The sequence below is a fragment of the Eurosta solidaginis genome, chromosome 1 (assembly GCF_040869045.1).
Source record: "Eurosta solidaginis isolate ZX-2024a chromosome 1, ASM4086904v1, whole genome shotgun sequence".
NCBI classification, from domain to species: domain Eukaryota; kingdom Metazoa; phylum Arthropoda; class Insecta; order Diptera; family Tephritidae; genus Eurosta; species Eurosta solidaginis.
The window spans coordinates 386118938-386145542 of NC_090319.1; the positions used below are offsets into that span (position 1 = coordinate 386118938).

General features: G+C 35.3%; 1 protein-coding gene across 10 annotated transcripts in view; it reads right to left on the reverse strand.

The window, feature by feature from the left end:
- LOC137238420 (eukaryotic translation initiation factor 4 gamma 3-like) overlaps positions 1–23301 on the reverse strand; it is an 82410-nt gene extending 59109 nt beyond the window's left edge. For 7 of the 10 annotated variants that reach the window (XM_067763358.1, XM_067763360.1, XM_067763357.1 and 4 more), the window contains exons 1-2: positions 23200–23301; positions 21877–22481 (exon numbers count right to left, since the gene is read on the reverse strand). Coding sequence is in view for 1 of the 10 variants with exons in the window: in XM_067763355.1 (XP_067619456.1) it covers positions 72–1258; positions 2199–3080; positions 4491–4805; positions 4866–6924 (4443 nt within the window). In the remaining 9 variants the exon portion in view is untranslated. Of the gene's footprint in view, positions 1–71; positions 1259–2198; positions 3081–4490; positions 4806–4865; positions 6944–21609; positions 21796–21876; positions 22482–23199 lie in introns of all 10 variants that reach the window. The other 3 variants (XM_067763355.1, XM_067763362.1, XM_067763361.1) reach the window with 3 other exon arrangements.
- Positions 23302–26605: the final 3304 nt, after the last annotated feature.

The following is a 26605-nucleotide window of genomic DNA, read 5'->3' on the forward strand; positions in this document are numbered from 1 at the left end:
ATATTACAAATTATAACCGTATTAAAATGTTTACTCCATAGTAATCATCATCGACTAATAACTATGCCTACTTGTTGCATTTTCTCCTGTGTATTCATTGAAATGCTGGTCATCGATTTAAGCAAAACATCAAAGTTGTCAGGAGTCAACTTATTCAGTACCCCTCGCACTTTCTTGAGTACTGCATCAATGTCGTCATTAGCATCTGAAGGTGAAACATTATTCGATTTGCTGCGCAATGTTGCTGGTTGCCAAGCATTCGCGCACTCAGACAGTTTTATTTCATCCTTTAACGACAACTGCACTCGTATAAAGTCAACTTTGCGTTGTTGTTGAGCGCTAAGAGCACCACCAATGTTACCAATACCACCTGCACCCGCACCGCTTCCACCACTACCACTGGCAGCTGCAACGCTTAGCACGCCGGAGATGCCTGTACCGCTACTTTGATGGTCGTGATGTTTTTTAGTTTGACCGCTGCGCCCCCGCTTGCCGCTAACTAATTCCATAGATTCATTAAAATTCATTTGTTGGTATTGTTGTTGTTGCAAATGTTGATGTAATATAGGGATGTTGTGTGCATGGTGCATAAGATGATGCTGTTGTCGCGAAACAAATAACTGTGAGATGAAATCGCCACGTTGACATGCGACCATTGGTGGCTTGCGCGCTTCACTGGAGTTTGATAGAGCCTTCAATTCATCCATTGAATATTTACGCGCTTTAAGCGGTTCTACTTCGTCAATATTGATAGTATTCGTGCTTGCAATTGTTGAAGACTTTTGGCCAATACGTGAACCAACTGTGCTGCTACTTCTTGAAAGCTGCGTCTTGCTCATGTTCACTGTACTATCCACCGTATCATTTGTTGTATCGGCTTGATGTTTTATATGTTGCTGATCTTGTGATGCATGAGATTTGGTTGATTGATCCTGGTTAGTATCAAATGTCGTTGAAATTAAGTCTTCGCTATCTTTGTCTTCTCCAAATTCTCCAAACTTTAAATCTGAAAAGCTTTTAGCTGCATCTGCAGCGTCTTGTTCAAGTTGCATTTGTATACGTGCACTCATTTCCTCTTCATCTTCACATGCCGAAGAGGAACTATTAAGAAACTGCAACTGAGGCGGAGGCTCTAATTGCTTCATGAATTGTGCTTCAATTTCTTGAGACTTTAAATGTTTAGTGGGTTTTTGCTGCAGTTGTGAAGTTGGTGTTGGTGATGTCCGATCCGCTTGATGAACATCCGTAAGGGAATCGCCTTTATTAAAATAATAAGGTAAAAACAAATTACTTGATCTGCTAAGAAAATGTATTTAAGTTGATATGGGTTTTAGCAGAAAATCTTCATATTTCGGTGCTGATGTCTGCGAGAAGAAAAAATCTTCCAAAGAAGATACTTTTTCGAATTTGACTAACGTGCAGCTTTCACTGAAATATGAAATAAGCTGTGGTCATCATATCAACAAAACTGGCCATCACTGGACCAACCCAATTTTTCTTAACGAAATAGCTTTATTGGCAAAACGGGATTTTTCAATTTTTTGAAATTAGCTGTAGATAACATAGTTAAAAAATTTTAGAATGTAAGGCGCGATAACCTCCTCAGAGATTTTAGGCCAAGCTTCTCTTCCAATTTGCGTCGTGCTCCTATTTTTTCCCCTACAAATTGGCGGGATGGGACCTACTTGTTTAATGCCGACTCCGAACGACATCTGCAAGGCAGATGAGTTTTCACTGAGAGCTTTTCATGGCAGAAATACACTCGGATGGCTTGCCAAACACTGTGGACGGGCGACCCTGCTTAGGAAAATTTTCTTCTAATTGAAAAAGCTTGTTTCTAAAATTTTGATGTTGCTTTGCCCGGGGCTTGAACCAAGGATCTTCGGTGTGGTAGGCGGAGCACGCTACCATCACACCACGGCATCCGCCATATAAATCAGCAAAGAAAAAAAATATCATTGAAAGCCGTCTCATGCCCGTATTTTTTACTTCTCTGTTTTTATTCACCTTAATCTAAAATATAATTACGAAAGGTTCAGTTTGGAACTTCGAAATCTAATAACCATATTTTAGAGACTAACTTCGAAAAATGGAGAAATCACTTCTTTACTTATGGCTCACTCGGGTCTTTAAAAATAATTTGATACAATACCCACAAATAAATGATTGAGGCAATGCGCCATTTTTTGTGCACCTACTTTTTGTATTCGTTTTCGTAACACTGCCGCTACGCTGCTGCTTCGGTAATTGGTGTTGCTGTACAAAATTCGCTGTTGAAGTAGAGTCTTCTAAATTACCGCTATCGCTTAAACTATTTGCATTATTTTTATCAGTCAGGATATTGGTTGTTGTTGTTGCTGTTGTAGTTGTCATACTTTTAGTTGCTAAATTATTATTAAGATTATTATTATTGGCATTGTTTAATGTATTTTTGTTATTATTATTATTGTTTCCACTATTATTATTGTTGTTGCTGTTATTACTACTTTGCGTTGTAGTACCAGAGCGTTGGCTATTAGCGTCCGCTTGCTTATTAAGCTTCTTTTGGCTTTCTTTGGATCGTTTTGATTTACGATTCTTTTTTGTATTCGCTACGGAATTGACGCTCTGCGAAATTGAAGAACCACAACTAGTGCTACTAGCACCACCAGTTGAAGCCATTGTATTGTGAACATTCGATAAAGCCGATGCAGCTTTTCTTTGTTGAAGCTGTGTATGTTGCTGTGCTGGCTGCTGTTGCTGACGTTGTGTCTGCTGCGGTTGCGTATATGCATGATGCGACGGTGTTGATGTGGCCAATGATGAAGCGCCCGAATTGTTAGGCGAAGGTTTTTGTATAGATGATTTACCGGTAGGCACTATCATTGTTGGTGCACAAATATTTGTAACAGAGGAGGCAGCGACCGATTCAGAACTGGCTGACGTTATGGATTTACTACTTGTTAATTGTGCCTTCGCGTCATACGTAGCAGTTTGTGCTGATGTTTCCGTAAGGCCGACACTCGACATTACCATAACAGAATCTGCGTCTGCGCTTGTTTGTAAATAGTCATTATCCGCAACTGTTGTTGTTGTTTCATCTGAAAGTTGGATAAGGAAAATATATAAATGATCGTCAGTGTCTGTAGTAGGAGAGCCGCCTGGGACCAGGATAACTCATTTACTGGTATTTGGGGCAACCTCAAGCCGTGGACTTGCCAGATCCTAGCTTGGCAGGATCGTGGTAATTCGTCGATGAAGTCAATTTTCGACGAAAATATGTTGCATAGTGCATTCAAATAAAATTTTTCAAATTATGAGAGCTGGCAACGCCCCGATCCCAAAAGTACCGACTTGCCACCTCCTCTCCTGGAAGAAACCCTTGGCAAGTCGGTTCAAAGGACACGGTATGCTTGAACTATGTTTTATTTCGAAGTCATACTATCTCGTTTTTTTTGCGGATTCCTTCTTTGTGAGTTAAATTAAGTTCAGCAATAAAAGTTTATGAAACGCTTTTTGAGAAAATTGCATTTGAATGCATCATCATGTAATATGAATTACACTGTTTGGCAGTGAAAATATTCTTTTGGCGAGATATAACTATTTTTATTTACAGCAAAGCATGTCACGTCATCGGCGCAATAAAATCGTTGACAAGCTCCAAAAAACTTTTGACCCTATTAAATAAATATAAAATTCTCGTAAAAGCATCGGACACTGATGTTCTGATTATTTTACTAAGTTATTTATACAAAGTTCCAGACAAGCAAATTTGGCTGGCTTGTCCTCAATCAAGGAAAAAGAATCGCATCCTAGAGATGAGTGCATAGATTGTTCGGAACTATCGTCCATCCTTGGTTATACATTGTGCTTAGCTCTGTCAGCATATCATGCTTTCACTGGGTGTGATTATACAGCGCCGTTTTTTAATCAAGGGAAAGCGAGGCCTTTTAAAATTTTGGAAGATAATAAACTTTTTCAACAAGCGTTTTAAATATAAGCGTTCACTGCTCTGACTGATCCAACCGATGTACGTGATGAAAAAAAGATGAAAGTTATTAAATCTTTTTGAAATAGTGCAAACAACTGTGAACTTAAAATCTGCAAATTTTTTTCCCTGCCACGTGTATGAGACAATGAGATTATCCTTGTTGCAAAATTTCAGATCTGTAAAAGATGTAACATATAGTGCACCACCTTTGAACCGACTTGACAAGGGTTTCTTCCAGGATAGGAGGTGGCAAGTCGGTACTTTTAGGATCGGGGCGTTGCCAGCTTCCACAATTTGAACATTTTATTTGAATACACTATGCAACATATTTTCGCCGAAAATTCACTTTTCATCGACGAATTACCACGATCCTGCCAAGCTGGGATCTGGCAAGTTCACGGTTTGAGGTTGCCTCAAATACCAGTAAATGAGTTATACTGGTCCCATCTGAATACAACATGCCATATGTTTTTTGTAGTAGGCTCCGCGACTATTATAAGGAAACAGTTTTAACACATACTTTCGTTCTGCATCGAATTGGCTATCGATGCGGTCTGCGCTGGAAGAACAGCTACAGTCTCTGAATAGCTCTGTTCAGGCTGCTGGTAAATTGTACTGTCTTCAATGTGGTCTTTCTCTCCACTAAGTGTAGCAACTGAGGAGACAACATCGATATCGGTTGCTTCAAATCGATTTTGCATCATCATCTCGTCACCCTCACTGTCATGAATGAGCAAATGTTGCTGATGTGGCATATTCTGTTGCTCATCGTAAACCTCTAGCGGTATAGAATTTTCTTCTTCGTTTTCTACAATATCCATCAAGGACGTAGATGCTGAAATTGGACAAAATATTTACTATTGAATTTAAAAAAAATGAATTTCGTAACCTTTACCTTCATCATAAACGCTATCCTCGCCATCATCACCGGTTGCACTGTGCAAGCTCGCCGTGGCGTGCAATTCTGCTGATTGTTCGTCGCCCAAACTGAGTTGCTGATCTTCTTCATATGCGTTCAACCCTTCATTACAATCGATATGTGAATCGCTAGCTTCCAAGCCGACGTAAGCAAAGTTTTCACTATCTTCATCTGCAGGAATTGCAGAAATGGGCGCCGAACAGTCAGTTGCTGGCATATCATAAGTACCCACACGCCTGTACGAGCTACGATCATGTACCGCATCCGTTTGCATTTGCTGATCGATTTTCTCTTTTGACATTGAACTTTGCACCAATACGAGGGGGGCGTTGCAGTCATCACTCTCAATGGGTATATTTTCCGTACACATTTCCTGTTCCATTGTTTCTGCGTTCCCAGTATATGTGGACATTTGTGTTTTTGAAATGGAGACAGTGATCGATTTATCTGTGGGCTCCCTAACACTAGACGCTGTGCTCTCTTGTGTGCCACTCACTATCTCTGTGTATGAGGGTTTTACCTCTACTGCAGTGCTTTTCTTTTGTGGTTTTGGATCTAATATATTCTCATGTGTAATTGGATGTATTATTGGTATAGCATGCTTACGTGGCTTGACAGTTTCAGTACCAGTACCAGTGTTGGTGCCACCACTTACGCCACTAGAAATGCCACCACCGGCGCCTATACTCAATGATGTTGTCGACGAAGAATTCGATGCGGCAGCAGCACCTGTTAAATGTCCATACGTTTGTAGTGTTTGTTGGGCCATGGCAGATGGTGTTGCTAGCAAAGGTTGAGGGGGCGTTAAACCAGCTGCACCCATTGGGAGTGGTGGCTGACAGAATGGTGCCGTTATATAAGCAGTCGGACCCCCAACAGATGCACGTGTACCCGATTGCAACAATGGACTCACCGACATACCACCAGCAGTATTAGCTGTTTGTTGATGTGTGCTGGCAGCCAGTAATGATGTACGCGGGGCTGTGCCTAATGGTCCTGGTGGCAGCGCAAATATTGTATTTGCGGGCAATAAATAAGTAGTTTGCGGTTGACGCTGATGTGGTGTTGCTGTTAAGACACCACGCAATTGATGTTGCTGTGCATGGTGATGTGGATGTAAATGTGGTGGTGGCGGTGTTGGTGTAGCACCAGCGCCTGTATAATAATGTGCTTGCATTTGTGTTTGCGTATGATGAAGAGCTTGATGATGTTGCTGTTGTTGTTGTTGGTACATTGACGTTGCAGTCTGCTGTGTGCTGCCCGGACCATTATGATTATTTGCCGCAGCTGCGGCGGCTACTGCTGCGTTATTGTTGTATTGTGCAGCTGCTGCTGCGGCAGCCAATTGATATTGTTGCAGATAAGTTGTTGTCATGAATGCTGTACTCGTTGGCGGCGTTTGCATGAGTGCCGTACCAGTTGTGTAGTGCTGCATATTGGCACCGCTATTGACCGTTGCAGCCGCCGCTGCGGCATGTTGTCTTGCAATATTTGTGGCGCTTGTATTGTTCGAGCCGCTAACGTTACCAACGCCGACGACGCCGCCGCCTCCGGACATGCCACCGCTAACGCCCCCCACCAAAGTGTGCGACTGAGTTGCGGACCCAGCTGACGTGGCGCCAACTGTATTGGCTTGTGTGGGAGGAGATGGGGCCATTTGGGTGGATGTGACTGCTGCATTATTTGTCGCTTGCAGATGTTGACCGGATGGCGGCGGTTGGGCTTGACTTAACTGATAAGAATAGTAGGCTATTGGTGGCGGTGGATGATGATGCTGAGACTGTTGTTGTTGCTGCTGCTGTTGCGACTGTTGTTGCTGATGGGAATGTTGATGCTGATGCTGTTGGTGAGGGTGGTGGGAATGATTTTGCTGTGGCGTTGTATGACCGTGATGCACAGACGGCGCTTGTTGTTGTTGAGCAGGGTGCGGATGATGGTTGTGATGTGTCTGAAGATGCGTTTGGTGGTGATGTTGTGGCTGATGTTGTTGATTTGGGCGTATTCCCTTCCCACCCCCTCCCGTTTGAAGGAACATAGGAGGATCTTTGAAAGACCTACATACATAAATACCACACATTTCAAGCGCAGATAGTTTTTTTTATTTGAGTTTTATTTCATTTTGATTTTTGAATAATAGTAAGAATTATTTAGTTTATTTTTGGTATTAAATTTACATTACAGTTGTTGCAATGAAATTTGCATTGGGTTGCATTTGAAAATTTTTATTTTGAATTATTTTTTGAATTTTGATTGTAGGCATTGTTTGAATTGCAAGCAGTAATAAAAGAGAATAAATAAATACAAATAATCCAATGTTAGTTAGCATATCTTACTTGTTACCGTGTGTTGTTGCTTTTTTTTTTAATATAACGTACTTATTAATATTAACTACGAAAGCATATTTAAAACTGTTAAACAAATGTTTAATATTTATCACTAAGCATGCAGGAGAAAAAATTTACAAATCCATGAGAATTGGGTAATTTCGAAAGTACATACAGCCGAGATGGGGTGACCTAACACTTAGCTGTCGTCATGTTCAGCTGTAAACTTAAAATAGCAGTAATAATTATTTGCAAATTTTTTCTATTTTTTTTTCCTTTCGGTCACTGTTTCCGAAAAAATTCGAAAATTTCGAAACATGTATTTCAAACATACTTGGACATAGTTTACATATAACGAGATTATCTTTATTTTTGTACTTTACTCTTAATCGTTTATTATGTATATAACGGAAGCACAAAATAAAACAAACGTAAACATTTTACAGAAAATAATCTAGTTCCCAGGGATGGAACAAGTCTAAAAGCGTTGATTATCTATTGATGATTTTTTGTAGATTAAGGCATGTGTAAGCGGGTCTTATTTCCTAAAAATTCATGCTGAAAGTTTTCCAATTTGGATTATGTCTTCGTTATACATGTCATCAAAGTTTTGCTTTAAAATTAGCAAAAATAAAATAAAAAATATCTGGTAAAATTTGTCAACATTTTTTAACTTCTAATAAATTTGCAAACAATTTGTGCTGCTATTTTTTTACTCGCAGGTGTAAATTTGACTGTCCGTCATTCGCCAAACTGGTTAGCCGTCCCTTCAGTTTTGATAGTTTTACCAAACATATCTTTGATTAAATGGAGTCATTTGCTAAATTCTTTAATTTTATGTCCAAATAAAAGATGAAGGACAAACACTTGACATTTATAGAAAGTTTTAAACAGATGTTACGATTCTATAGCCCATTAAATAACTATTCCAGAAAATACTCAAAAACGCGTTAGAATAATCGGACCGACCTATTTTCAATAATCCCATAATTAAACAAGTAAGGAAGGCTAAGTTCGGGTGTAACCGAACATTACATACTCAGCTGAGAGCTTTCGAGACAAAATAACGGAAAATCACCATGTAGGAAAATGAACCTAGGGTAAGCCTAGAATGCGTTTGTATGACATGTGTATCAAATGGAAGGCATTAAGAGTATTTTAAAAGGGAGTGGCCTTTAGTTCTATAGGTGGACGCCTTTTCGAGATATCGCCATAAAGGTGGACCAGGGGCGACTCTATAATGTGTCTGTACGATATGGGTATCAAATTAAAGGTATTAATGAGGGTTTTAAAAGGGAGTGTTGTTGTTGTATGTTTATGTGAAGGCGTTTTCGAGATATCGACCAAAATGTGGACCAGGGTGACCCAGAACATCATCTGTCGGGTACCGCTAATTTATTTATATATGTAATACCACGAACAGTATTCCTGCCATGATTCCAAGGGCTTTTGATTTCGCCCTGTAGAACTTTTTCAAATTCTTCTACTTAATATGGTAGGTGTCACACCCATTTTACAAAGTTTTTTCGAAAGTTATATTTTGCGTCAAACAACCAATCCACTACCAATTACCATATTTCATCCCTTTTTTCGTATTTGGTATAGAATTATGGCATTTTTTTAATTTTTCGAAATTTTCGATATCGAAAAGTGGGCGTGGTCATAGTCGGATTTCGCACATTTTTGTTACCAAGATAAAGTGAGTTCAGGTAAGTACTTGAACTAAGTTTAGTAAAGATATATCGTTTTTGCTCAAGTTATCGTATTAACGGCCGAACCGAAGGACAGACGGTGGACTGCGTATAAAAAATGGGCGTGGCTTCAACCGATTTCGCCCATTTTCACAGAAAACAGTTATGGTCATAGAATCTATGTCCCTACCAAATTTCATAAGGGTTGGTATATTTTTGTTCGACTTATGGCATTAAAAGTACTCTAGACAAATTAAATGAAAAAGGGTGAAGCCACGCCCATTTTGAAATTTTCTTTTATTTTTGTATTTTGTTGCACCATATCATTACTGGAGTTGAATGTTGACATAATTTACTTATATGCTGTAAAGATATTCAATTTTTTGTTAAAATTTGACTTTTAAAAAAATTTTTTTTAAAAAGTGGGCGTGTTCGTAATCCGATTTTGCTAATTTTTATTTAGCACACATATAGTAGTAGGAGTAACGTTCTTGACAAATTTCATCATGATATCTTCAACGACTGCCAAATTACAGCTTGCAAAATTTTGAAATAATCTTCTTTTAAAAGTGGGCGGTGCCACGCCCATTGTCCAAAATTTGAATACTTTATCGCACTTTTTAAGTTTTTCGCAATTTTCGATATCGAAAAAGTGGGCGTGGTTATAGTCCGATTTCGTTCATTTTAAGTAGCGAACTGAGATGAGCGCCCAGGAACCTACATACCAAATTTCATTAAGATACCTCAAAATTTATTCAAGTTATCTTGTTTACGGACAGACGGACGGACGGACGGACATGGCTAAATGAATTTCTTTTTTCGCCCAGATCATTTTGATATATGCATAGAAGTCTATATCTATCTCGATTAGTTTATGCCGTTACGGGGTACCGTTATGCGAACAAAGTTAATATACGCTGTGAGCTCTGCTCAGCTGAGTATAAAAAAAACAATTGTGGGAGTTTTGGGCCATATAATTTTAGGCCGACTTGCAGAACGGCAAGTTGTCTTTTTGACGCATAGTTTATTTAAGAAATTTGTCGAAAATGTATGAGTTTAACCCTCCATGTCCGATTAACTCTGAGTTAAAAATATATCTTGCCGTTTTGCAAGTGGGCATTATCGTTGCCAAATATTTTAAATACATTAAGTCAGAATTAAAAATTGGGATTTTTTTGTAAAGCATTCAGTTTGCGATCAAATGTAATGCAATATTCAATCAAGGACGTTCTTTGTCAGTACTATCAAAGTTTGGAACTCATTACCTAATTTTATTAAAAATGAGCCCAATGCATCGCGCTTTAATTTGGCTTTGTCAGAATTTTTTGATATACGAAAAACACTATTCTAGCTATTTTCTTGAATCTACATTGTCTAATCTGTTATTTCGTGTGTATTAATATAAATATTGTTATACTCACATTATTATATTGTACACATTCCAAATATTGATGTACTTTAAAAGACAATAGTCTCACTTGTACAAATGTGTTAAATAATAAATTGAATTGAATTGAATTAAAAGACAAAATAAAGTTTTAAATTTGATGTTTACTTAAAGTATCTAAAATTTTCCAAATAAGAGTTAAATTTTCTCCGATTTCACCTTTTACACTTTTGTTAAGCATGGCAGTATAGTACACTGGCGTTCATATAAATAGCACAATTTTATACGTTTTTGTCATATTAAAAAGCAAAATCTACTTAAAATTTGATTTGGCGACTGTTGAATGAAGAAGCGAACAATAAAACACATACATAATTAAACAAACATGCGCTGTGAATACTAAAATAAATCCTTGGCGCGATAACCTTCGAAGAGATATGTGGCCGTGCTACAATCGGCCGGAAATACAATCGGAGTGTTGGACAATTCACTAACTACCGAGGGGCGAACCTGATTAGAAAAACGTATTTTTAACTGAAAAATCTTGTTTCTAAATTTTTGAAGTTGCTTTCCCTGGGGCTTGAGCCCATGACCTTCGGTGTGGTTGGCGGAGCATGCTACTACCACACCACGTTGGCCGCAGTAAGGATTAACTATGTAAATATAATAAAAATATACAATATATGTACATATTAGACTGGGTCGATTTATTAACCGACATCGCGCCATCGATTTTTCGAATGAATTTGGACTCAAGAAAAAAAGTTCAACTACGCATACCCAAAAAAATTATTTTCGAGCCTGCGAAATTTAATTTTTTTACTTTTTTTCGACTTTGATTTTTAAGGTTTTTTTCATGGCCTACTAAAAAAAATTTCATTTGATTGTAAAATTTTCATGTATATATATTTATATATTTTTATTTTTTTTTTTAAAAAACTGTTATCGCCAACGTTTCTAGCGGACATTTTTGGGTCGGACAGGGTATACATATTGTGACGAATATTAGCATCACTAAGCGGTACTAGCATCACTAAGCCGATACTAAGCAACCACTCGTATGTACGTAAACAAATCAATCATCATTTACAGACATACATACAAGGCAGCGGAGAGATACTAACAAACGCATGTCATCATCAGCCGAAGTAGTACTCACATATACACACGCATATGGCTACAAACTACAAATATACATGTATATGGCTGGTAACCAAGCATGAAGTTCGCGAAATTACTAGACCTTAGAAGAAATGGGTGAACGACGAAACCGAGAGTATAAAAGCAGCGCAAGCTGAGGCATGACTAATCAGTTTTGATTCAAGCACGCTATTGGTTGTGCAGTATAAGTGTTATTGTGAAGTACTCTCAAAGTAGTCTAATAAAGACCATTTTGCATAATTGAATATTGGAGTTATTTATTCAACAGTTTAGCGATTCGAACGTTAGCAGAAGGTTTGGAATAAGCGGAATTCCCCAAAAATTCGTTACAATATGAAATTTTTTTTAGTATGCCATGAAAAAAACCTTAAAAATCAAAGTGGAAAAAAAAATGAAATTTCGCAGGCTCGAAAATTAGATATTTTTTTGGGTATGCCCAGTGGAACTTTTTTTCCAGAGCCCAAATCCTATCGAAAAATCGATGGCACGATATCGGCTAACTTTCGTCCATACAAATCGACCCACCCTAATACATATACTAAATTTCAAATAGAAGTAAATAAATCACATATTTGTAATACAAATTGCATTGAGGGAACTGGTGTATGCAATTACATAATAGACCCAATGCGGATGATAACTGGACTTCGAGGCGGGCAGTTTACACCTTTGGCCGAAATAATGCCCATACCAAAATGCTACTTAGCCAAAAGCTTTGATTAAATATCATTTTTTTTTAGATTTTTATAAGCTGTTTTTGTAAACTATGCTCCCCCTTTAACTTCAGTTTTTTTCATTAGCATCTTTTTAAAATTAGTGAAATATTCGAGCGAAACACTTTATATACATATGTAGCCCTTACAGCAACTTTGGTGTAACCGACAAAGTTGTTAACTTTCACAAATTCGCATACATCGCATAATTTTAATTTAACATCTTTAATTTCACTTATTAAGTAATTTATTTCTTGTAGAATCTTATTTTTGTTGATAACACTAATATTGATAATACGGGTTCTCAACGACGATCCGCAAAAAATTCAAAAGAGCAAATTCACGATAAGTCCTGCAACACAACTTAACATCATGAAAAATTAGTTTCATGATTCCCCTTTTGAACCACAGGGTTAGATAAGGTTAAACTGACCGATCCGTCTAGAAACTTAAACCTTCAGTCATAACTCAGGACCCGACGGCAATGCAATAAGAATTTTTAAAAATCACTAGGTGGCGCAAATGTCAGGACATTGGGTAAGCTCATAATTAGCGATCGATTTGGTTGTTATTCAGAATGAGTAAGTAGTGCTTGCAAAAAAGTAGAAAGATGCGCAAAAAATATAGCCGCTAGGTGGAGCTGGTGTCAACGTATTTGTAAGTCATATTTTTGAAATGATCAACATTTTTCCGGTAGGTGGCACAAGTGTCAAGATAATTAAAACAATTTTATATATCTAATGTTTCAAAATTCAAAAATAGGTTAAATTCAAGGACGTAAGGTTAGAAATACAGCAGCGAACACAAAAGTAGCAGTGGCAATTTTTGTCAAATTTCATTAATTAAATTTTTTTTTTTGATAATTTAAGGAAAAACTGCCATGAATTTCGATCTGACACTATGCAAACCAATCTCAATAATGTTTTCGAAAAAGTTCGAGGAATTTAAAAAAATCAAAATGAACGTTTAAAAAAATGTTGGAAGACTATAACTCCGTAAAGGAGTTATATGTGAACAACTTCAACTTTAATCAAAACAGATAAATAAGTGATAAAATGGGAAGACTATTTTTTTAATAGATCAATAACAAAACTAAAGACTTAACACAAATACATATATGTTTTAAAAATTTTCCCTTGTACTAAATAAAACAATTAATTAAATTTTTAAACCTAATCAAATTCCTGAGTGTGTACAAGACAAACTGGTACAAAAGAAATTTAATAAATCCAATTCGCGAAAACTGAACAATTTCTTATCTTATGCAGATAAACCAAAGTTAAGGCAGAACAACGTCTGCCGGGTCTGCTAGTAACTTCAAATTTTACATATAATTTTTGCTGATATTTTTTTAACTCGAGGTGTATGTTGATGTGAAAAGATTTAACAGTAAAGCTTTCTATTTCTCTTCTATAATCAAGACTATTTCTAGAAAACGACAAGCCTCCTCTTTAGACAACTAAGCCATTTTCAGTACATTCGGTAAATCCAGGTTCTACTGTTGGTTGATAAAGTGAATGGTCTTATACCAATTTCACCCAGAAACTTAATAGAATCACAATTTTATTTAATGAAACAATTAAGTTTTCATTTTCACACAGGGCCACTTGCTTTATTAAGCAAACATTTGGCGTCAGCCCCAAAAAAATTTACGCTTTTACAAAATATTGTCAAAATAGAATAATAAAATATAAAGACAATCAAATACTATACACTCATAGATGTCGCACTTAACCTATTTTTGAAAAACCCATATTATCTTTTTAAGCAAACGCACCAAAATAAAAATTTTGAATTTATTTCGTGTTTTTATATTTTTCGTAAGTTATTGAAAATAACTTATTTTTGATTGTCATTTCTTACATTGACAATAAAATCCTAAACACCAAGAAAATCGACTAGATTTTTCACTCCACTAGGCATTCAATAAAGCATGAATGAGATAATTAAGAATTTTTATTTTGTATGGATGATTGAGTTCAATAAGGGCTTTTATGTTGAATACATGACTAATTATTTCATTAAGCCTCTGTGTGAAATCGGCATTAGCTTCTAGATATCATTAATTTAACTGTTGAAACTGATTGTACTGATTAAGCGAAAATCGTTTCGTATGACGTCATAAAAAATTCATACTTAGTGCTCTCATCGATTCAATTAGCTGAAACAAGCTTATCAATAAACGACAAAGCAACAAAATTGACATACTTGACCAAAAAAACTTAAACGTGGAACATTAAATTGCAGCCATTAGACAATAACAGCTTTTATTACTTCAGAAATGTCTCTATGGAAATATCACTTTTTGTGACGTTCGAATGCAGTGGCTTGGCGCGCAATTCATCGTTACGTACTGATGACACACACAACAGGTGTTTTTGCTGATTATCATAGTTTACTGACTAAGTAATAAAGAGCACATATTGGGCACGAGTATTTATTTCCTATGCAGTTAATCATGAATGGTATCAGGCCATCCAATATTTAATAAGTAGAAATTTTTGTATTGCAAATTTTTTGTTCAAGTTTGAACGAATATTAAATAACTTACTGTTATTTACTTGAGATGCGTGGTCGGTGAGTTTTGTGCTATTTTTGTTAAGGTCGAGTAATGTAAATAACACACACTAAAACTTTTATTAGTCATGTTAAACTTCACCTCTTTTATCTCTTTGTTAAAATAACAATGAGTATTGAAGAGGTGTGTAGAAAATTGACATAGTTTTATTTTATGGAACATAGATTAAGCGGAATCCAAAATTTCGCCTACTTACTTTTATGCATAGCTGAAGTTCTATGTATACTCAGCGCTTTACTTGCAGATAAGTTATTTAGTCTAACAAAGTACAAAATATAATGCTAATTTCACACAGAGGCTTAATGAAATAATTAGTCAAGTTTTCTACATTAAAGCCCTAATTGAACTCAATCTTACATACATAATACAAATTCTTAATTATCTCATTATTACTTTATTGAATGCCTAATCGAGTGAATAATCCAGTCGGTTTTGCTTGGTGCTTCGAATTTTATTGTCAACTAGCTTATGCCCGTGGGTTTTGCCCCACGTTTCTATAAAAATATGGAAGCTACGCGTAACTGACCATGGATAAAACATGAGTTGGTAAGATTGACTTCTGCTACAGCTAATGACTGTTGTTGTATGATATAATCATATTTGTAACAGGATACCCTTCGCGTAGGTGAGGTTGACAATTCACTTCTGCTTGGAGCTCTAAAGAACTCAAATATCTTAAAAATCGAAAAACGCGTTCTTTTAAGAGATTCCGGATCAAGGAGTGACTATGCGGCATACTCTATTCTGCGCCACAGGTACAATAGGCTACAGAGAAGATGTTATGCGGATTACTTAAAAAGGATTAAGCATAAAATTTCCTCTAATCCAAAGTCGTTTTATTCGTTCGTCAACTCGAAAAGAAAAATTAAGAGGTTTCCAACCGTAATGAAGTTTAACGATCTAAGTTGTAATGATGACAATGAAATTGCCAATATGTTTGCCACCCTCTTTAAATCTAATTACTCCACTGCCTATGACTCCCATTCAAACTGTTCTCGATTAATTCAGCATTTGTTCCGCATATTCATACGGAAGATGTACTAAGACATCTGGAAGGCCTAAAAATTTCCTATTCTAGCGGACCTGATGAAATTCCATCTCCTGGGATATTTCCCAGAAAGTGGAAAGTCTTTTATAATACCACTTTACAAAAATGGGAATAGATCATGCGTTTTAAATTATCGAGGAATAGCAAAGCTTAGTGCTATACCCAAATTTTTTGAATCGATCGTCACAAAGCAACTAGATCATAGGGTATCCTCAATCATTGACTTGTCTCAACATGGTTTTTGCTCGGGTAAATCTACCGTGACTAACTTGCTTGAGTTCACAAATCATGTGATGAGGATTTAAGGTTAACTCTCTATCGTTTTGGCTTCCCGCCTTTGTTTCTATCTTGTATATCTTCATACTTGATGGATAGAAAACAAACAGTTATATTTAATAACTAAAAATAAATGTTGCTTCTGATGTTCCTCAAGGCAGCCACCTTGGTCTGTTTTGTAGACCTTGGGGTTACGATGGACCCTAAACTCGACTTTAAATTGCACATAGAAGGTTGCGTGAACAGGGCCAAAGGGACTTTGGCGTTCGTCAACCGATGGTCTAAAGAATTCGATGATCCATATATTACTAAAACTCTCTTTTTATCTTTGGTGCGGCCAATATTAGAATACGCTTCGATAATCTGGAACCCTCGTTACCAGACGCACTGCGACAAATTAGTGTCGGTTCAAGAGCAATTCCTGATTTTTGCGCTAAGAGACTTACGATTGGACCCCTCAAGGATTCTGCCTCCCTACTCCTGCCGTTTAAAACTTATTCAGCTCCCTACGTTACGGAGTCGTACGGAGATGGTAGGTGTGTTATTTGCAGTAATACTTATTAGAGGGATGGTAAATAGCCCTTTTCTGCTTGGTGAAATTTTATTTAATGTTCCCTTTCGACCATCTAGACATATAAGCACATGCAGATCGAATTTTGAAATGCACGAACCTCTTCGTTGTCTGTATACTGACTTCAATAAGCACTGAACAAACATTGATACGTGTGACACACTCTACGTAATAAAAAAATATCTGCTTACATTAAATACGCAATGATTTGGGTGGGTGGCTTGGAATCACGTCCTTTCCAACCTCCCACTCTTATCACGAGCTCCAGTAACTTTGGGCGGGTGGCTTGGAATCACGTCCTTTCCAACCTCCCACACATCGCAGCCCTACTTGTTGTGTGTCAAATATACATCAGCTGCTCGAAATCACGTCTTATCACCAGTTCCAGTAGCTTTGGGCGGGTGGCTTGGAATCACGTCCTTTCCAACCTCCCACACGTCGCAGCCCTACTTTTTATGTGTCAAATATACATAAGCTGCTCGAAATCACGTCCATTCCGACAGCATTAATAATAATTCCCGATGCTCGGCATTACAGTCCATCCCGACAACTGATTTAATAATGTATATACATATTTTATAATATAATTTTGTTCAACTTGTATGCTTCTGTAATTTATCTGTAATCCGCACTATATTTAGTCTGATTAATTGTTAAATTTGTAGACTAATAAATAAATAAATAAACTCCTTACCGAATTTCAATGTTCTAGCATGAATACCTTCAGAGTTATGTAGTAACAAATATTCATTTTGCCCCTTTTATATATCGATATTATTTTTAGCCTATGACCATCCTTGGAAGGTTTCTAGAGGGTTGTGCAAATTTGGTTGTGATCGGACGATCCGTTTAGGACGCAACTGGATCTATACATACATACATACATACATAATTTGGATTTTATATATATAGATAGATGTAACAAATGCCTTCCAAAAATAAATTATTTTCAATAATTTACGAAAAATAGGGAAACACGAAAAAATTCTAAATTTAATTTTCGCTGCACTTGCTGCAAAAGATAATATGGTTTTTTTCGAAAATAGGCACATATTTGGTTAGGTGCAACATCTATTTTATTTTGATTTATAGTTAAGGAAACTATTTTTTGTAAAAACGAAATATTTTTTTGGGGCCTGCTGACAGGTCGCTTAATGACAGGGCCTGTATGAAATTATTATTTCATTAAATGAATTGTGATTCGATTAAGATTCTGTTTGAAAACGGTATAAGTGTCTGCAAATTCGAATTGATTTTTGACATTTTTTATTCAAAATTTGAAAAAAATTTTTATATGAGGGAAAATCAAAACATCATGTGGAAAATAGTTGCCAAAAATCAATGTGAGCGACCAAAAACTTTTATGGCGGCCGCCGTGATGTGGTGGTAGCGTGACCTCTCTGAAGTTGGCAAGAGAACTTTTACGTGGAAAAAAATTACCTATTGGAAAAATTTGAATTTGCCGTAATTTATCCGTGAAACAAAAAAATTTGCCGCAAATGCAAATTTTTTTGTTTCACGGATAAGTTACGGCAAATTCACGGCAATTTTCCCAATAGGTAATTTTTTTCCACGTAAAAGTTGTCTTGCCAACTTCAGAGAGGTGGTAGCGTGCTACGCCTTGCATTTATTATAATTTTTTTTAACTTATAATAATACATTGACGAAATTTGATTAAAAAAAAAAACTGCCACTACTATTTGCCTGATCGCTGCTGTATATTTAAATCACAAAATAAAAAAGTTATTAAATTTTGACAAAACTACATTTTGCATTTTATGTGCCATTTTTTTCAACCACAACTATACGAACAGTTGAGAACACGAAGTAGCAGCAAAAATTATTAACAAATTTTATCAGTTAACTTCTTTTCTTTCGTTATTTTAGAAATAACTTCAATAATTTGTTTAGCAGAACTATGCATACTTATTTAAAAAAAAAATCATAAGTTCGAAAAATGATTTTTTGTCGAATGCTTTTATACATTTGCTTGAATATTTTTGATTATTCTGAAAAAAGTTTCAGTCATCGCTTGTCAAATTTCGTGCAGAAACGAGCCGGTTGCGAAATCGTATTTTCTTCACGAAATGACACTGAAGATGGCACTTAAATACATGTTTTTTTTTGCCACATGTTTTTTTTTGTAACAAAATTAACAAAAATAAATTAAGAAAACATTACTGCTAAAAAGTGTTAGAATGCTATTTATGTCTCACGTACGAAAAGAGCTTCTATTCGTTTAAATTTATGGCGGCCGTCGTGGTGTGCTGGTAGCTGGCTCCGCCTATTACACCGAAATTTAGAAAAACGTTTCAATGAAGTAAACAGTTTTTCTAAGCGGTGTTGCCACTCGGCAGGGATTTGGCAGACACTCTAGAGTGTATTTCTGCTATGAAAAGCTTCTCAGTGAAAATTCATCTGGCATGCAGCTGCCGGTTGGAGCCTAAATCTCTTCGGAGGTAAATCGCGCCAAGTTATTTTTTTTTAATCAGGTTTAGTTTTTATCTAGTCTTCGAGTACATTAAAAAAATGTCGTTTTTAATAGCAACTTTTAATACCTGCGTTCAAACAATATATGCAGCTAATATTAGATAATTGGTAGTACTTTTATGACAACTAAGTATAAGAGCAATCGCGTGAACTTGAACTACTTTCATGAAACAATTAACAACAATAATGAGATCAATTAGCCAACGCCTCCGAAAAAAAATGTACGCTAAGCTAAAGATTACTTTGAACTTGAATGATAAAAGCCATACACAGCCAAAATCTCTATAAATTGGAATTCTATAACTTAGACTGAACATGTTGATATGATGTTTACATCAAGTGAGTTTTATTCAAACCTTAATTTTCGATTAGTTATAATAGGTATATACAACAATTTGCATATTAGCAGGACGGCTTGCGAAGTTTGTTCTCCATTCCATTCAGTCAAGAGACGGTGAATTGTAGGGCAAACTTTGGCTACTAACAAGACACTTTCTACTTCGAAAGCTGGGAAGGTCGACGTATCTCAAATTGTTGATGATCGTTATGTCTCAGAATTTGTCATCCCTGGCACATTATAAAAAAAAATATCCTATCTGGATACAAATTCAAAAATATGCAGCTTAGAAAACTTGTTTTTAAAATAAATTTCAGGTTGAGGCCAATTTAAAACCTAAAATGGGCAAAACTGTTCTTTGGTGTCGATACGCAAACAGCTTGAAAGTCTTGAACTGTTTGAACATGTTATGTAGGTATTTGGTTAACGAAACTTCCAAATATACATAAAAAAGGGACAAAATATTTTAAAAATACAAAAGGTTTATACAGCTTTTTAAAATGAGTTCCATACAAATTTTCAAATATAGATAAAAGCTATGTAAATTTTTTTTTGTTTTTTAATTAAATTAAACAAATAACTAATTCGAACACGACATTTGTACAAATAAGGTGTTAATACTTTTGCACGCTGTATAGCGACTACAAAACAAACATATCTACACTCAAGATAATCAGGCCTGTTCTGAATTCTGACTCGTTTTGAAAAGTAAAGCGAGGCTGATTCCGAGTCGATTTCTTTTAGGTGTTCTCAATTCCGATGGAAACAAATCGATTCGAATTCGATTTCGAATCGTTTTCATTTCGAGTCGATAATCAAGCGAAACAGCTGTTTTTATTTTTTTTGGTTTTAGTTAAATTAAAATTGTGCAAAAATTTGAACAAAATGCCAGCACCAATGGTTTTCGGAAATGCAGAGGCAAGAAGACGTGCAATTGTGCATAAAAATCGCAAAAACCGATCGATCGAAATTGAGAACACGCCGGTTTCATTTCGACTAGAATCGCTTTGTTTAGCTTGGAAAATTTGTGATAGGTATTTTCAAATTAAGATTTGTTATACTAAATAAACAAATAGTCCAGCAAAAAGTTGTTGTAAATCTTCCAAATAAAATGAATAATTTAATAAAACTTATTTGTGGGAAAAATAATGTAATTATCTGTGCTTAATAGCTAATTACTTTCGGTTCCGGCTGCTCAGAGGTAAAACTTTTCAAATCGATCAAGTCTGGTCGGAATCGATATTCAGATCACCAATCCATGAACAGGCCCGAATAATTATACGATACTACATGGTATGGACGTTTTTATATAGAAACTAATAAATATTTACAGAAAAAAAACACATGCCATTTTATTATCTACTTCTTATTCCTCCGACATATTTCAAAATAAAAAAAGGAAAGACGACCCAAAATATCGGGACAACACTATAATAAGTTTCAGAATTGAAAAATTTACTTATTGCTCTCACTAAAGTTTAAAAAGGGAATAGTTTTGGGTGTATGGAAAGTATTATTGGCTTTAAGGGAAATTGGTATTAATTACCCTTCCCTGTCAGCAATTTTCTGATAATTTTAACGTCTTTCGCCAAGATTGTAACTAATTCGATACGTTTTGTAGTTACTAACTATTTATTCCACATTTTTCATCTTATCGCTTTAGAAACGTCTATTCCTATAGAAAGTTTCTAAATGCTGTGTCGCTTTCGTATCGAAATGTCGTTTTTGTTTGGGGTACCAGGGGGTAGATACAGTAGCTGTTGATTTTAAAATGGTAATTTTTTCTTCTTAGTCTAAACTGAGAATTCAGTTCAACATACTATGCAAAGTTCAGTAATTTGACTGCAAAGCTGTCCACAAATCGAGAGGGTTGTCGGCTCAAAACATACGGGAAGTGTGTTTGTAGCTACTACAACAACAAAAACGTAAAATTGTGAGTTTGTCCATTTTACTCCAAACACCTTTTGGAAAACATATTAACAATGTCTTCCCAAAAATTTTAGGGGTCAAATAAGTTAATCGTGATAGATACAGTCGATTTTGGTTTAAAAATATTACTGAGCGAGTTTTTCAAATGGAACTTTTACAAAACGTTCAACACATCCGAAAAGAAGTTGTAGCTGCCAAATGAATGGCTAACGTACCTATAAGCACCACGTGGATAGGTCACTTGAACAAAGTAGTGAAAAGTTCTGGTGCCAATTAGATGCCATGCGGATAGAATTTTACTGTTAGTTGCGGGAAATTATTTGGAATTTGATGTTGGGCGGTTGGTTGGGAGGTTGATTGCTACGTTGACAAGCAGGATTAATGCTTTCTGATCTACTTTTCTGTCAGAGCGGTAAAAGTAATAAATAATTATGTATCTGCTTTCTATTGAAATAGAACAAATTTTTTGTATGTGGACTTACCGCTTCCTTTGCTGTTGCTGCGTCTTCTCGGTTTATTTATTAACGTAAATACAAGTTAATATATATATTTGCGCACATAAATGTGTATATATATATTTGTGTTCCTTTGGATGCAAAGTAAAATGTTCTTTGTTCTGGTCTGTGATGATTTATTAAAACAGTCTGGACAAGCTTAGTCGACTTAATTTCACTACTTATTGCAAAAATTCTTGTTTACGAAGTTAAAGGTATTTAGTATATAAAACGTTTTTGTGTGGTTAAATAGCAGTTTATATCCTCTGCTATGAAGTTGTTCCACTCCCAGGATTTGTAGTTGTCACATTTATATATATTTTATGTACATAAACATGTGGCCTTTTATATTGCAAAGTTGTTTTGCAAGTTTTTGATTATTTTTTTGTAAATTTTTTAGTGTAAATTTTTTTTTTGGTGTTTCGTTTTTTTCTTCTAGTTTTTATTGTTACGATAAAGTTTTATAGATGAAAAATTGCAGTTTTTCGAACGACAAATTTTCTTGTCGCCTTTGCGACAGTTTCGCAAAAGTAACGGACACGATTTTTCAGTTCCTTTTTGTTGTTTTCTATTCTGTTTTGACTTCTTTAGAACTGGAAGAACACAAAGAAAGCTTTATTCCCAAATTTTCATTTCTTTGATAGCAAAAATAGCGTTGAGTTCCAATTAAATTTCTTTTGTTGCAACGAACACGTACAATAAACACAAATTTTATAAAAAAAAAAATCAATTTAACAAAGCGAGTTATTCAAATTGAAAATTCTTAAAGCGCAATGGCGACAGAGAAATGACGGCGACACCGACGTTAACTCATACCGCGACACAAAATCAACACATAATGCACACTGTGGAAATGCAGTAAAATGGAAAATGCTCGCGCAAAAAAAAAAAATAAAACACCCACGAAACAAAGTACGAATGAGGAATACCAAAGAAAAAAGTTCAACTAATGAACGAAGGAAGAAACGGCAAGAAAATGCAAATTTTTAAGTTGTCTTGTGATTTTTGATGTAAACTGTTTTTCCTAAAAAAAGGAAAATGAAATTTTATTTTCAAATTTGATAATTAAAACGAAACAAACATGTTGAAAGAATTTTTTGTCATTTCACAAGCGCAACTCTGGCTAGTCGCAAGCTGTGGAGCCTCAATAAAATTGTCGTACAGCCCGCGCCCCATTTCCCCTTTTTATTTGGTTAAGCATGCAAGGCACAGCCACAGCGAAAAATTGTAATATCGTGATATCGCGCGGCTTTTCAATAAATTTTTATTTATTACAACACCACATTTAAATTAAAGCACACATTTTCTTACTTTTGTGTCGTTTTCACAAATATTTTGTAGAAAATTTAATTTTTTCACATAACACGAAAAATCATATCAACGCGCACGCAAAGAAGCGACGTGGAATGGAATAGGAACCAAAGAGTAATGCAAAAATAGCAGCATTTCCAACACAAATCAAAAGCAAATTTACTTTACAAAGGGATAAAAATTAAACAATCGATTTCGATAAAGGGGAAAAATTGAAGTCTACTTCTACTTGAGTCATTAATATAACGGTTGGAAGGACGGATTTACATTTATGTACTTCGGATTGATTTTGCCATAACATAACAATATGGACTTTTTGCCTCACTTTACACATTCCACAAACTTTGTATGTATTCAAACGTCGCGTTGCTTCGCTCTGACACCGCCATCAGATAACAACTAACCCCCATGGGGTTAGATCACATTTACACGCGTTAAAATAGCTATGTTCCGTGATTTTTATTATTTGGTGATGTCAACAACATAACCTCACTACTTCGGCAGCTCTATTTGCCAGTATTTACTTGGCCTACAAAAGTACTAAATTTTTATTGCTAATTTTTTCCTACGAATTTTCTCAAAAAATTAAATTTTTGTAAAATTTTGTCTATAACCTTTTGGAGAATGCAAAGTTATGTTTATGTCAAAAAATTCTGGTAGCGGCTTACATAGTTATTATATTTCTAAATGTATAATAAAATTCACTCCGATCGTTGTAGAATTCAAAGGCAGTTATGTATGATAGACAACCCTCTAATTCATGGTTCAATTATGTACAGGTTGGCTCATCTCATCAGCTGATTTTATTTATGTCATTGCATGGTCGAAGGGATTGTCAAAAGGAGATGGCAAACTCAAAATGAAACCAAACATTGGCAACATTTTACTTACACATACAAAAACTGCTAAGTTTTATGTTTCCATTCCATACCATTCGCACCAACACCAATACACAGATTTTGACAATTTGAACAGACATATTTTGTTGCTTTACAGATGAGACAACCTGTATATAGTTGAACCATGCTCTAATTTATGCATGCCGAACTTGTCAGAATAAGGAAAAACGTCAACAGGATGAGAACACCCGAATATTAATTTCATCATAGGTATGTTCCATCACTTGGAACTAGTTTATTTTCTGTCACATTTTCACAATTCTCATTCATTTTGTGCTTCCAATTAGCGATTACACTCTAGAGATGTTCATAACTACTGATTATCGAAGGGAAACATTTATAAAGGAACGGGAAATATATAATTAACGACAAGGAGTTAAGACAACGTTTGCATATGCACTAATCTACAATAAATCCGTAATATATAATCTACCAGCCTAAATATGATCCATTTCTGGGAATGAGATTATTTTCTGTCAAAATTTTGCGTTTCCCTTTTATTGTGTGCTTCCAAATAGAGACTACACTCTAAGAGCTGTAAATTTTATTATATTTTCTATAAAAAAAAAAAATCAACTTCTCCTGTTCATAATTATCGATTATCGAAGAAAAAATGCATATGGAAAAAATAGCTACGAATATGAAGATAATCTCGTTATATGTAAATAAGGTCTAAGAGACCACGAAAGTACCCAAACGATTCAAGGAGTTGTCTCTTTGAAGCGACCAAGGCGAATTCAGTACCAGGTGTTGTTATCCTAAGAGCTGATTGCTATTTCCATACAACGTCTTGTATAACAATATATCAGTTAATCGAAATCAATGAAAATTTTCTTTTGGCTTGACATTCTTCTGCACTGCGAATTAGTTGAATTCGCTTTGCCATCACCTTGTATGGATTCGCCTTGGAAGCAACTATGCAACTCAGCCTCTAATCTTCGCCGTCCATACGCCATCTTTTTGCTTCACTTTACATTCCAGAAACATTGTGCAGCAAGGTATAGGTGCAGACCTACTTTGAACTCATCTGTCAGCCGAAGCAAAAAATTTGTTTCATATGAAATGGATTTTTTTTTTTTTTCAAATTAAACCATTTAAAGCTCATAAGATATCCTTCATACATCGTACTTTAGACCCATACTTCAGTAATTACTAATATATTCTATTGTATTATTTTAAACTGTGATTTATGAAAATTTACTACATACACAATAATTTTTGAATTTCACAATTCAGTGTACTGTCTACTAAAAAGCTGTTTACAATGATCGATTTCATATTCAAATTCTGAAAGTTTATTGGTTTAAACGGGCGTGAGGTAATTGCATGCAACAAAGTCACTAGGCGGCCAACTTTTGGATCAACAAAATTTGTAGATTTCTGCAACGCTGCATTTCTTAACATTGGAGCAATCAAAAAAAGCAGTTTATTCAATTATAGTGTTTTTCGGGAAACAAATAATATTTATTTCTATTGTTATACTTTAAAAATTGTCTGTACCCATTTTTCCTTTTTTGAAATTCAATTTAAAATATTATTTTATTTTGGTAAAATTTCATTCATTTAAATAATAAAAAAATAAAATCGACCAATCTAGTCGGTTGGATCAATTTTGTCTAATGAAGTTTAGTCGTGCAACTGAAATTACGAACTTTTGTACTCACGATATTATATTCACTTTCGTACTCAACTTCCAACCGATGGCCGACCGACATACATGTCAGCTGATAATCTGCTTTCTAGGGATGGGACGTATGGGTTAACTTTTTTTGATATATTTAAGACTGTCGTATGTGCAAACGGGTTCTTACATTTTTATTTTTCATTTCACTGAAGAATGTCAAGCCTTGTTGCAAATTATTAAGAAGAAACATTCAGGTATTGGTACTGAATTCGCCTTGATATGGGCTTACTTTTGCCGATTTCTGAAGATTTGTGTGTTTTCTTTTGATGGATTTGCACTACGTTTACTTTTAGACATATACACTTTGGGCATGCAGTTTGGTTAACGGAAAACCTAAACCGAATGATTGGCTTTGATATGGTTATCACTACGGCGTTATGTTTTATTAACAATATTGGATAGCATTGATTGCGATAAGGTCAGTTTGATCAGCAGTTATGTGCTCAATCTTAACGTAGATATCGCGACCAGCTATAATTATTATTATTAAAGCCCCTGACATATTTGTCATCGTCATAACCATGTTTTTACTAAACCATATCTATTGACCCATCCCAAAAATGTGTTGATGTCATAGAATAGAAAAAAATGTAAAAACTTACTAACGAATACAATACAAATCATCATATTTATTAGGATACAAAAAATCACATGTATGCTTGAATATATATTCGTATTAACAAATACGGGTAATTTATAAAAGAAATATATTTCTATTCGCTTTAATTTTTTCACGTAATTCAAACTAGAAACAGGCATTTTCTTTTTGTTTATTGACAACAAGGTTCAAAATTATTACAAGATTTGTCAAAAATTCAAAGCG